Below are 13,347 nucleotides of genomic sequence, written 5' to 3'. Positions count from 1 at the left end.
CTTCTGCTTGCACCTCAGATAGGATTTCTGCTTTCTGGGCCTGACAACTTGACCTTGAACCCTGCCAGGCAAAGCTACCCTTAAAAATGGGTGCATTTCAAAGCATGTTCCTAACAGTTTCTTTCCTTCTTCCTCCTACATGAGTTCTCCTCAAAAGCCTCAGAGCTTGGGCATCCACATGCAGCATGTCACATTCTCTCTTGACTGTACAAGTCTTCCCATGTCTTCCACTCATCCCAAACCTGCCTGATGATAATAGAATTCAGCTGTCATTTGTTCCTTTAATCATCTATTTTAAAAAGCTGAATTTGCTGGAGGCTTAGAAAGCAGTGGAACTGTTTTTTCTTATATTTTTACAAAGATAGCTGTTATCTATAAAAGATTAGGTGACATACATTAAGAAGCATAATTATATAATAAACACCCGTGGACCCACCACCCTGTCCTGTCCCTTTGCTTACACACGTCCCTACTCCACTCTGTCCAGAGGTAACCACTGCTCTGAAGTGTGTATTTGTCATTCTCGCTTCTTTTAAAAACAGTTTTGTCATATATGTATATATTCCTAAACCATGTGTGGTTTAGTTTTGTGTGTTAAATAGACAAACAGAATTCATCATTGCATAGAATTCATCAGAGCAACCACAGAGGTTGCTCTTCTCTGGTCGCCTTTTTGGGAGTTGATCTCTTTCCCAGTGTAGGCTGCAGTTGCTCAAAACCATCTGGGAGCTCTTTGTTTGAAATTTCCTGCAGAGGTAGTTTATCTTTGAGATAAAGTTTATTATCAAGAAAATCAGTGCTTTTGCTGTACAGAATATTTACTCTGATTCCACTATTTTTCCTATAACCTCTCTATTTTCCCTATTCATTTATTTAAGAAATATTTAGTGGGCCAGGTACGGTGCTAGGGACCAGCAGTGAGAGTTCAGCAGAGGAGAGTTCAGAGTCTTGCTCCCATTGGAGCTTGTCCTTCTGTCTGCTTCCCTCCATTGTTACTTAGGCAACAACTGTAGTTGCAGGATAAGAGATTATAGGATACAGAGTAAGAGTCAGCAAACCAATAGGACTGTCCAACCAGGAGCCAGAGGGAGGCTTATGAAGAGACTTCAGGAAATAGCCTTCGTGGGTGCCTACCTCTCTTGGACCCTTTGTGGCCTCACTTTGGTATTTCTGGCACAGATTTTGTTAGAATACCTCATACACTTAAACATATTCATGTCATTGCTTGTTTTAGTCAGCTTTTTTTTTTTCCTGCTGTGACCAAAATACCTGACAAGAACAATTAGAGAAGGAAAAGTTTTGGGGGCGTTCATGGTTTCAGAGGTCTCAGTCCATAGATGGCCAACTCCATTCCTCGGGGTCTGAGGTGAGGCAGGACATCATGGCAGAAGAGTGTGGTGGAGGAAAGCAACTGGGAACATGGCACTAGGAAGCAAAGAGAGAGACTTCTTTCACCATGGACAAAATATATACTCTGAAGGCACGCCCCCAAGGATCCACCTCCTCTAGCCACCCCCTATCTGCTGACAGTTACCACCCAGTTACCGGGTTAACTATCAGCAGGTTAATGCACTGATTAGGTTAAGGTTCTCACGAACCAATCATTTCACCTCTAAATCCTCTTGCATTGTCTCCCAGGTGAGCTTTTGGGGGCACTTCAAAATGTTATCTAAACCATAACATTACTCTACCCCTGCCGAGAAGCCCCTGCTGTGTGGTGTAGCTCAGGGCCTCTACAATGAAGGAGAAAATGGGCTCTGTGACACCCGAAATCTGACAACCTAGATTATGATTCTTTTTATTAGAGGACTCAAAAGTCACACCAGGTCATTTAGATGAGATTGATGATGTAGCTGAGACTGTCTGGGTAGTATAACTGGAACTTCAGGAATGTGTTTAGATTTTTTCTCATTTGTAATAATATATATAATGAATATAAATTTTTGTATACTTACACACATTTCTTGTATTCCTCACCTGCCTTCACATGACCCAGTCACCAAAATAATGTTGGTAATCCTTCTGTAAAATATGACTAATGCCAAAACACTCACCCCCTCGTAGTTCTAAAGCCATCTCTGTGTGCCCATGCACATTTGCTCTTCCCAGTTAGGTACTTCTCAATAGTCGGCTACGTTTGTCCCCAAACCTACTTATGCCAGTTATACTTGTTACTAAATTGCAAAATTTGATTAAATGTTTTCATGTAGTGATAAAATAGAAATTCAGAAAGAAAACTGTTTTAGTGACAAACTTAACTGAATGCTTTTGAAAATAAAGATAAGTCACTTTTTAAAAATGCATTTGTGGGCTGGGGACGTAGCTCAGTGGTAGAGCACTTGCCTATCATGTATGAGGCCCTAGGCTCCATCCCCAGCACCACACAAACAAACAAACAAACAAACAAAATAAACCTTTCAGATTAGGTGTAAATAAGGCAACTATAAAGGATCAAAAGACAATAAATTGTAAAAGAATTCTGCCCTCAGATTATGCTGAAGTTCTCTTTAACTGCCAGTTCCATTTTAAATGGAGTAAATGGTATATCAGAAATCATACAAGGTGCATCCTGCATGTTGTTAAGAAAGAACTGTGACCAGCAGACAATGCTCAAAAAAATAGACCTTGGCCTTTCATCAAAGGATTACTAAATGAGAGTATATTTATGTTTTTTTAAATTTTTTTTTTAGTTGTTGATAGATCTTTATTTTATTTCTTTATACGTGGTGCTGTGAATCGAACCCAGTGCCTCACACATGCCAGGCAAGGGCACTACCGTTGAGCCACAGCCACAGCCCCAACATTTATGTTTTAATTTAAAAAATACATTTATTTATATGTGTATAAGGATGGATGGATGGATGGATATGGATATGTGCATGAGATATTGATTTTTCGTGCTCCTCTCTTTAAATAACTTTCCCAGTCTCCTGTCTTTCCCAGTCACACTTGAAAAGAGAGCTTCTATTGTTTGCCTTATGTACTTGGCAGGGCCACCTGACTCAGGAGTCATTTTATGTAGTCACATCATTAGAAGATTTTAGATGTGACACCACTTGCTAAAGACTTCTTGGTTTTTATTTTGTTTATTTATTTTCTCATTTAATGAAAGCCCTGAGAAACAAAACTCCATTTTTACAAACAATCATTTCAAAAGAGAGAATAGGCATTGTCACACTGCTGGATGGATGAGGTAGGTTGTGACCTCCCAATGCTCTGCCCTATCCAGCCATGTCAAACCCCCTAGCAGATCTTTTCTCTGACTGGTCCTTCGAGGTGGGCCCCCTGCAGCTTGCAGAGAAGCAGCCAGCAGGGGACAAACAAGAAAGTGGCCTGTGCTTTCAATTCCAGACCAGTTAGAAGGACAAGAAGAACATCCTTGGGCCAGAAGAAAAAATGGCCTCATGACCAGGCCTCTTGACCCTACCTTTTTCCAAAGTTATGAGGGGCCAGAAAAACTTTTAGAACTACGAGGAGAATAATATCAGTAAATAGGGAAACATTTCAAATCCTAATCTAGCCACGCTCCCTGCTTTTCAGCACATGTAGCCACACAAGTAACTGTGCCCTGTGTTTAATCGTTTAATCTGCGTGTGTGTGTGTGTGTGTATGTGAATGTGTATGTGTGTAAGGCCTTAGATAAGAGCTACTTCAGTTCCAGTCCAGACTGAGACAAGTCTCCCATACAAGATGCTTTATTTGCTTTATTTTCTTGAATTCACAAGGAATAAAATCAAACCATGGAAACGATGAAAAGATGTCCCAAGAACCACAAACCTTCAAGACCATTTTGTACAGAATAGAATATCTCAGCCACATAGAGGAAGGAGCAGAGCTTCATTCCAGCCATCCCAAGAGGATCGCTAAGTGATTCAGCCTGCTTTCCATTTTAACCTTGTTGTGGCTGAAAATGTGGCCCACCGTGTACAGAGCCATGGAAACCACCGTTCTGCCTCTGCTGAAGGCAATGGACTTGAGTAAATGGAGAAGGGTGGGAGGGGAGGGCAGGGAGGTGGGCATGACACAGGAGCCCTGCTTTGTTACTCTGAGGAGTAACTGGACCCCTGCCCAAGAGATGCCAGGCCACAGAGAAAGAAACTGCAAGAATGAGTCATCCCCTCCCCCATTTGGGAAGAAAACAGGGGCCTCCCTTATCAAGAAGTAGGCAACTAAAGTACACAGACTATGCTTAGCTAAAGGCTAGGATCAGCTTCTGTTTTATTACCTATTTAACTAAGTGGATTAAATGGAGTTCACTGGAATTGTACACTTAAGAGTTCCCTTACAAAATGCTGTTATCTCAGGAACTGGCTTAATAAAGCAGGCTGTCCGGGGCTTATTAGAAGTAACTGAATACAGCACCTTACAGAGCAAAGATTCAAAAGAGCCCACACAGCCAGTCCTGGGAAACCTCACACCTTGTGTGGCCAAGGGAGAAGGGCCAGGGTCTAGACCTGAACCACCAATTAGCATCTGCTCCCAGGACAGGCCCAGGTCTTCCCAGGAAGAGAGGCATTTACCATTCCCTCCATTTTAAAAGTGTTTCTTTAGCTTGGTAGTGAATTAAGTATTTTATTAAAAAAAAAAAAAGTGTGTTGGGGGGGGGGTACTATCGATTTTTTATATGTATGATCTTAACACATCTGAGACAGCAGTCAGTACTGGGAATTCACAGAACCACCTTTGGAGAGGGCCTGCAAGGATTTGAATCTCAGGTTTACCATTGACTCGAGAAACGACCTTGTGGAACTTCTCTATGGCTCACTTTCTCCATCTACAAAATGGGAATGACAGCAGTATCTGATGGGTTTCTGTGGAGGTTAAACATGCTAATATGAATAAATTTCTTAGAATAGTTCCTAGCATAGAGTGAGCATTCCATGATTATAGGGATTACCATCCTCTCAGAAAATAACTCACCCCACTTAATAGCTTTTGTATCCACATCCCCTCTTATCTGTTAATTTCAACGTGAACTTGAAATGAGCAGCCTTCAAGGATGAGACTTTGAATGGTGGGAGGCCATGTACATGGACAGCTCAGGTCTGTAGACAGGGACATTTTGGACCCTGGCCCTGCTGGTGGTAGCAATATGTGATCTCCCACAAGATATTTATCTTCTCTGACCATATTTCTAAAGAGTTTGCACGTTTAACTTTCAATTTGGGTAAATAGATTTTCTAGTGAAGATTAATTAGGAAAAATGCCTAAAGACTGAAAAAAACAAATCCCCTTCACCTAGTGTCGCCAAAGCATGCACATCCTTGCACACTTCTTTGGGGATAACAGATGAATTAGAGTTAACGATTTGGATGGAAGTTGCCCTGGTACGGCTGGTTTGAACAATGGACGTAATTGGCTATTTTTCAGGGGACTTTTACTTTATTAGTCAATTTTGGACTTTTTGTTTTCCTTCCAGCAATTTGACAGTTTTATTTTCCTGTTGAATTCATTTGAGCTCAATTCACCAGAACCTATAAACACTTCTTTCAAACAACCTGATTCACTGTTGACTTTAATTGTTGCTTTTGCTTAACTTCAGTGTACAATCAACAACTTCCATGTATAATCTAGAATTTTTAGTAAATAATCTTTAGTCTAGCTGATGATTCTATTACACTCAGCTTAATGAGTAAATATACTCCTCACTTTCCAAAAAATTAAGCCATATAAAAAAATTGGATAAATTTCTCAATTCTATAGAAAGTGAATTGATTTAAATAAAAAATGTCACTCTGTTAAATAGGTTGTCTTTTAGAGAAATAAAACACTTTACATAGTATTAGAACTAGTATCATTTTCTTTCTCCTTAGTTTTGTGCCTTTTTTATTTGAAATAGCAATACATACTCTAGATCTTTAGATATCATTGATATAATTTCTGACATCTTAAATGGTTCAGTCTGAGAATTTGTAAGAAGAAAGCTCTTGATTTAGTGAGAAGCCATTCCCTTCCAGGACTTCTTCTGGTTGATTGGTGCCTGATGCACAGACTATTGTGTCTTACCAAGGACAAGCATGGTGTGATGTCATTCAATGGTCTGTACCTGTGGATCTGAGCTTTTCTTGGTGATGAACCTCTTTAGGAATCAGGAGGAAGTTATGAATGTGTCCCTTAGAAAACTGCACACATGCTCCTTCTCACAAAGTTTGGCATTGGGTTCCAGGGAGTAAGAACATGTGACCCCTGAATCCTCTCCATCAGCTGGCTCCCTTCCAGCCCCTGCAGTTCATAGATCCGTGTGTGTAGGGTCTATTGAACACAGGGATGTTTTTTTCTCACTGGGCTATGATTTGGGTGTGGGTTGTCCTCCAGGGTCATGTGTTAGAAGTTTGGTCTCCAATGTGGTGATATAACTAGGGGTAAAACTGTAAAGAGGTAAGACCCAGTGGAAGGTTATTAGGTCATTAGGGGCATTGACCTTGGAAGGGATTAATACTGGTTTTACAGAGAGAGAGTTCTCAAAATAGCAAGTTGTTATTAAAGGAAAAATACTGGTCTCTCCTCATTCTCTGGCTTCTCCTCTCAACATGTGATCTTTTCCTCTCATACATTCTCCCACCATGATGCCATCTGCCATGTTGTGGTATAGCTAAAGAGCCCCTTGTCAGAGGCTGAACAGAGAGATTCTCCAAATATTAGATTTCCAGCCCAAACCTATGAGCTAAATAAACCCTTTTTCTTTATAAAGTTTCCAGTCTCCAGTATTTCATTATGACAATAAAAAATGGATTAGCACAACTATACTTTGATTTTTTTTTCTTAATGGTAATGAGTCAGATGTTTCTGGAAGCAAGAAGACAAAGATTAGACACAGGATTTTTGTCCACCCTTTGAGAGTTATTATATAAAATGTCACACAGTCATTAAGAGCATGGACTCAGCTACCTGTGTGTTACCTTGCTACTTGATAGAGTTGGGTTCTTTTGAATGCTTCTATAAATGTTAGATAAATTCCTTTTTAAGTTTAAGCTTGTTTGATTCTATAATTTCTCCCTAAAAAACAAGTTCTCTAATCAAAATCAACAAGTGTCTCTTCACTTTATACTAAGTAGGATAGCTATAATCAAGAAAATGGATAATTTGGATAACAAACAGATAAAGCTAAACCCTCTTATACTCCTGTTGGGAATGTCAAATAGTGCAGTCACTTTCGAAAACAGTCTGCAGTTCTTCAAAAATTTCAACACAGAGTTGTCATATGACCCAGCAATTCTATTTCTAGGTAAATACCCAAGAGAAAAATGTGTATCCACTCAAAAAATTGTACATGCAAAACTAACATTTGGTAGAGCCATGGAAACCACCATTCTGCCTCGGCTAAAGGCAATGGACTTGAGTAAATGGAGAAGGGTGGGAGGGGAGATCAGGGAGGGTGGGCATGATACAGGAGCCCTGTATCCCTTAATTGAAGAATGGGTATATAAAATGTAGAATGAGTATATTCAATGAAATATGGTAGGCAATAAAAAGGAATGACGCACTGATACACAGTACAACTTGGATGAACCCTGAAAACATGGTAAATGAAATAAGCCAGTCACAAAATGTCACATATTCTATGATTCTATTTACATGAAATGTTCAGAATTGGTAAATCCATAGACAGAAAGCACTTTGGTGGTTGCCAGGGTGTAGTGGAAGGGAAAAATTGGGATTTCTTACTGACAGTTGTGTAGTTTCTTGTTGGGACAATAGAAGCTGTTCTAAAATTGATTGTGAGGGTAATGGTCTTATACTTAAAGCTTATTGGATTGTGCACTTTAAATGGGGAATTATTTACATATTAATAAAGCTATTACCAAACAACAATGACAAAGGAGAGGACAGCTCTGGGTGCAGCCTGCCTAGGTTCAATTGCAGTGGCAGCTCTGGAGTCAAGGATTTGAGACAAGGATTTGAGTGCAGTTACTGCATTTGTAAAGGTAGCCCCTGATCACAATGAGCCAGCAGGGAAGGAAGGAAGGCTGATCAAGGGGACGTTCATGAATGAGTTTCTGCTGTGGGTGGCTGATCCCCTCAGAAAGGCTATGGAGACCACAACTCAAAAGTGTCCCTGCAAGGGGTGAGAAAGTAGAGTTATTTCTATGTATATGGACTGTCCAGCACTTCCAGTCTGCACCTGTGCAGGTTTGACACTCTTACAACCAGAGAAAACTCCAGATGAGGAGAACTAGAGACAAAGATGAGGGACAGAGACGGAGACAGACAGACATGCAGGAACTTGAGCTAGAAAGCACTCAAAGTGCCCAAGAACTGTTCAGCAAACCTACAGGTGACATGAGGGGTGACACTGCAGATATGGACAGGATTTTGATAATGTCCACTTATGGGAGTGTTATCTAACCTACACCTCAGTTCCTGCATCCTCAAGATGAAGAACATAATTGCTCCTACCTCACCAGGGCGATGTGAGAAGTAATGAGTCAATGCTCATCTGATGTAAATAAGAGGGTCAAGAATACACATTTTAATCTTTCTCCATTTTAAAAACTTCTGTCTTATTCTTGATCTTTTCTCTCCTGAATGAGCTTCTAACAAAATAGAGAGTGAGTCCATCTAATTCAAAAGGAAATAGAATGAATGCCAAGAACACTCTGTGAGGCCCCTTTGTGTCTCCTCAGCTCTGAATGGCTGTCTTTTGAAATATCCTTATGCTTTGTTAGTACATCAGACAGATGCCCATCCCAGCAAGTTCTGCTATTGGAGCAACTCTATTATCTTTTTTCAGTCTTTCTGTCTGACTTTATGGAAACAGTTAGTGGGATTCAAGCAAGGGAGCTTCATAAGGGGTCTCTTATATTTTCCTTTGAGGCTCCTTAGACGTTCCCAAAGCTGTATTCTGAAGAGTGCAGCCCCTAGGGAGTTTCTTTCTATGAACCGTCTGCAGTGTAGGGGTCTAAGCCAGTGGCTGTGACCCCAAGCATTCTGAGCACCACTTCTGTCAGAGGCATTTAGACTCAATATGTTTTGTTGCTCATGGGTGATTGAAACAGCCCAGTTGGTAAACAGCCAGGGCAAAATGGGGTTTTTAAAAAATTCCCAACTGTATTATCAAGCTCAAGCTGTCATGAAGAAAACTTAATTTAAGAATTTGCTCACGGCGCTGTGGGCTGGCGGGCTAGTGGGATGGCAGATGAGGAAGAAGACCCGACCTTTGAAGAGGAAAATGAAGAAATTGGAGGAGGTGCAGAAGGTGGACAGGGAAAAAGAAAGAGACTTTTTTCTAAAGAATTACGATGTATGATGTATGGGTTTGGGGATGACCAGAATCCTTACACTGAGTCAGTGGATATTCTTGAAGATCTTGTCATAGAGTTCATCACTGAAATGACTCACAAGGCAATGTCAATTGGAAGACAAGGTCGAGTACAAGTTGAAGATATCGTCTTCTTGATTCGAAAGGACCCAAGGAAGTTTGCTAGGGTTAAAGACTTGCTTACCATGAATGAAGAATTGAAACGAGCTAGAAAAGCATTTGATGAAGCAAACTACGGATCTTGATAATTTTTGTACTTCATGAAATTTCATTATATTCTGTGGAAATCATATATAATAATTGTGTATTTTTTTCAGTAATGTCCTAATATCTAGGCATGTAAATGAAAGATGGAGAAACAAAGTTTTCAGCCTTTATTTTCATGTCTTTGATTTTAGAGTAATCCTTGAGCCTTTAATTGCCTGCCTTTACATGACTATACTTGAATTACTTACTGAGTTTAATGACTACACGTAAGTTAAAGTACCTTACAAATTATGCAGTTCCTTCTGACTTTTGACTATCTAAAGGATGAAGTATTATTTATGTGTTAGGTATATTTGTGCCATTATAAGCTATACTATAGCTGTTTAATATGTGAAATCTAAGTGTCATTTTGACTATGACAGCTGAGACATATGCCTTACATATTCTGAAGTTTTTAGACAACAGTGATCTGAGATGTTATTAAAGATAGTGAACTGGTTTTCTTTTAAGGAGATGATATTTGAAACTACAAGTTTTTTGTAAGAATGTTTATGTGTCTTAAATGATAATTTGTTTTAATATTTTCTAAAGAGTGATTTTTTTATTTTTATTTTTTTAGAAACTTAAAAGTTTCATGTTGATGCTTCCATGTTGAAAGACTTTTTTGATTTAAAACCTTTTGGACTTAAAGTTACTTTTTAAGTTTTAGAACTCATTTTCCCAATCATCTACTTTCAGGAGCAGGAATGGCAATGTTTAATGAGCTAATGGTAGGATAAGCATTTGGGGTAGTGTTTTTTTAACATATTTGTAAGTACTTGTGGAAATGTGTAGTTGACTAAAACTGTAGCTACAAAAACCACTTTTGTAGTTCACAGTATACAGGTTTTGTGTGAATTTAGCTTACTGCATTAAATTATTGCCCTTAGCTTAAAATAAGGATTAAAATTGCATTTAAAGAGAAAAAAAACAAAACAAAACAAAAAAAAAAAGAATTTGCTCACCTAAGAAAATATTTCTGGATTGTTTCAGGCTGTGACTCTTCAATTAACCTGACATCTCACAAATCCAAAATTGCCGTGGATGAGCTCTTCAGTACTCTTCGGGACATTGCCGGAGCTCGGAGTCTCATGAAACAGTTCAAGTCTGTGTGTGTCCCTGGGAATCACGGCCACCAGGCAAGTGCATGTGCCCTAAAGTGACTGTCTAATTGGTTGCACTTAGAGGATTCAAAGGCTACAACTATACGTACGGAAAGCCTTCATTTTAATTCCTAAGATGAGGGGTTCTTTCTAGATGAACGCCTATTCCTTTTTAGTTCTGGGCTTGGGTTCCACTGACTCTGAAAGCCTCTCAATTCACTTGTACCCTAGGAGGGATGCAGTAGGATGAGCACTGGATTGGGACTCACTCATAGTTTGTTGTTTTTTGTTTTTTTTTTTTGGTGGAGGGTAACCAGGAATTGAACTCGGGGGCACTCAACCACTGAGCCAAATTCCCAACCCTATTTTGTATTTTATTTAAATACAGAGTCTCACTGAGTTGCTTAGCACCTTGCTTTTGCTGAGGCTGGCTTTGAACTCATAATCCTCCTGCCTCAGCTTCCAGAGTACCTGGGATTACAAGCATGCACCACTGCACCCAGCACATCCATAGTTTATTGACTGTGGGTCTGTCATAGGCTTATTTTATAGCCCTAGGCAAGTGTTTTGGTTTCTTTGGGAGGTGCCAAATGAAGGACTGCCCCTAGATGAGTCCTAAGTTTCTGGATCTAAACAGTCTATAAACATTTTGAACAATCAGAATAATAAAAATACTTAAAAATTATATAATAAGGAAAAAGAAGTTTGTGAGGGGCAAATACTTATTATTAAAACCCCCTCAGGGCTGTCTGAGGAGAGTAAGAGAACATCAAAGAATGTTTTGACCATTGAGTAGGAAGATAGTATGAGAAACCAATATTAAAATGAAACTCAGTGTGGGGAATGCACAGAAGAAGCCAGAGGGGAGCTCAAGGAGTGAAAAAAAGCTGTAGCCATGGAGCATGGGGAGTCTCTCTAAGGTTCCTGGTGACCAAGCCTGAGCTTCCAGGGAAGGAGAGATGTTTCTGATGGAAAATATCATGAATTTTGACTGTGGGAATCTTCTCATCTTCCCATGAAATCTTTAGTAAAATCCACTGCATTTGATAAAACTTCTTAGAGAGCTGAATGTGCTCTTAATGAGGACTGTGTCACAGTGAGAAGCTAAGCTTCAGAAAGTCTGCTCTATAAGGGGGTGTATAGACAAGCTAACGTTCCCCATGACAGCTAGCACATCCTGATTCTCCCCCGTGTGTTCCTATAGCAGCTGAAGTTCCTAAGTACAGCACTCTGCACTTAGTTTTTCCTTGGATTCCAATAAGTAAGCCAAAGAGGCATCATCTGAGACCCGGGAAAGTCAACTGACCTACCACGGGCACACAGTGACCAGCGGCAGATTCTGGGTCTTTGCAGCCAACACAAAAAACTCCTGCTCCTCTGTACTATGGTTCTCATGGAGGTTCTAGAAGTATTGATTGATGGTGCTGATGGTCATCCAAAATCACTTGCCACTATACTGAAGACCATAGAAACTGGCACCTGACTTAGAAACAAAGATCTAAGGATAGCACTGCCACAAAATACAATCACTCAGATCACTAATCACATGCAGTTTTGTCATTTAAAAAAAAATCAGCAATTTAAATATTGCCGTATGGATTAGTTCCAAAAGAATGATAGAACTGGTGATGTACGATAAAGTTTAGGCCAAAGAAGTCAAGAAGCAAATAACTGCTATAGTTAGAAAGAGGAAATAAACCACTAATTTAATGAGGTCTTTTCCGTTTTCTGATCATCGTGGTAAGTGATTTGGCCTGCTTCATTCACATACACATGCATTAGCTATAAACCTTGAGCGTCATGTGGACAATGATGAGCAGTCCAGATGGATTCCTTGCTGCCAGTCCTCCAGGCCTCAGAACTCTGTCCTCTGTCATAGCCTGTTGCATCTACCTCCCCTTATAGGGAATCAGTAACATCAACACACTCACCAAAGACCCTAGATGGCCACTATCAGGAAGTGGGGGGTGGGGCGGGATAAAGTGTGCTACGAACACATAGTGAAATACTGCACAGCCATAAAACAAATGGGCTTAAGCTGGGTATGCTGGCAAGGGCCATATGGAATCTCTGTCCCAAGGTCTGCTTCTTGGGAAAGTCCAACTACAATAGGTTCATGATTCATTAGGTGGAGAAAAACATTACAGATCATTCTGTAAAGCATTATCCTACTTCATAAAGATATAATAAAATAAAAATATATATGAGTATGTATGTTTAATAAGTCTTTAAAATTTTGGGAAAAAAATATAATAGATGGTCTCCTGGTAGGGGGGGTGAGGCACAGACACCCGAGTCTCTCTCGATTTGTCGTCGAGCCAGAGGGGAGGAGCCGGGCCGCTGCCAGCGCCCTGAGCAGGCCCAGCGGCTCGCTGGCGTGGTGACCGCGTGACCCCAATTGGAGAGGGGGCGGAGCGGAGCCGCCACCCGCGCCCGCAAGGCAGACCCCCGACCCAGTGGTACATGGGCGTGGTAGGAAGGGCAGGGCAGAGCCACTGCCCGCACTTGCAAGGTAAGCAGACCTGTGACAGACTGGTGGGTCAGGCCCAGCGGCCTGCCAGCGTGGTACACACGTCACCCCAACTGGAGTAGGGGCAGAGCAGATCCTTCGCCCACGCCCGGATCAGGCCCTGCCGGTGTGGTGGTCACGTGACCCCAACTGGAGTGGGGGCGGAGCGAAACCGCCACCCGTGCCCGCAGGGTGAGCAGACTTGTGACCAACCTGCAGATCAGGCCCAG

General features: G+C 40.8%; 2 protein-coding genes across 3 annotated transcripts in view; both read left to right on the top strand.

Annotated features, from left to right (window-relative positions):
- Positions 1-13,347, top strand: part of Scfd2 (sec1 family domain containing 2) — a 386,233-nt gene that overhangs the window by 333,046 nt on the left and 39,840 nt on the right. For both annotated transcript variants that reach the window (XM_015482103.2, XM_048784468.1), the window contains exon 6: positions 10,499-10,644. In XM_015482103.2, coding sequence (XP_015337589.2) covers positions 10,499-10,644 — 146 coding nt within the window. The remainder of the gene's footprint in view (positions 1-10,498; positions 10,645-13,347) is intronic.
- On the top strand, positions 9,089-9,551 carry LOC107139233 (transcription initiation factor TFIID subunit 13). The gene has a single exon (XM_015482104.2). The coding sequence runs from the start codon at positions 9,130-9,132 to the stop codon at positions 9,502-9,504; it is 375 nt and encodes a 124-aa protein (XP_015337590.1). The 5' UTR covers positions 9,089-9,129; the 3' UTR covers positions 9,505-9,551.

Source organism: Marmota marmota, unplaced genomic scaffold, assembly GCF_001458135.2.
Source record: "Marmota marmota marmota unplaced genomic scaffold, marMar, whole genome shotgun sequence".
NCBI lineage: Eukaryota > Metazoa > Chordata > Mammalia > Rodentia > Sciuridae > Marmota > Marmota marmota.
This window is presented reverse-complemented; position numbering and strand designations above follow the sequence as displayed.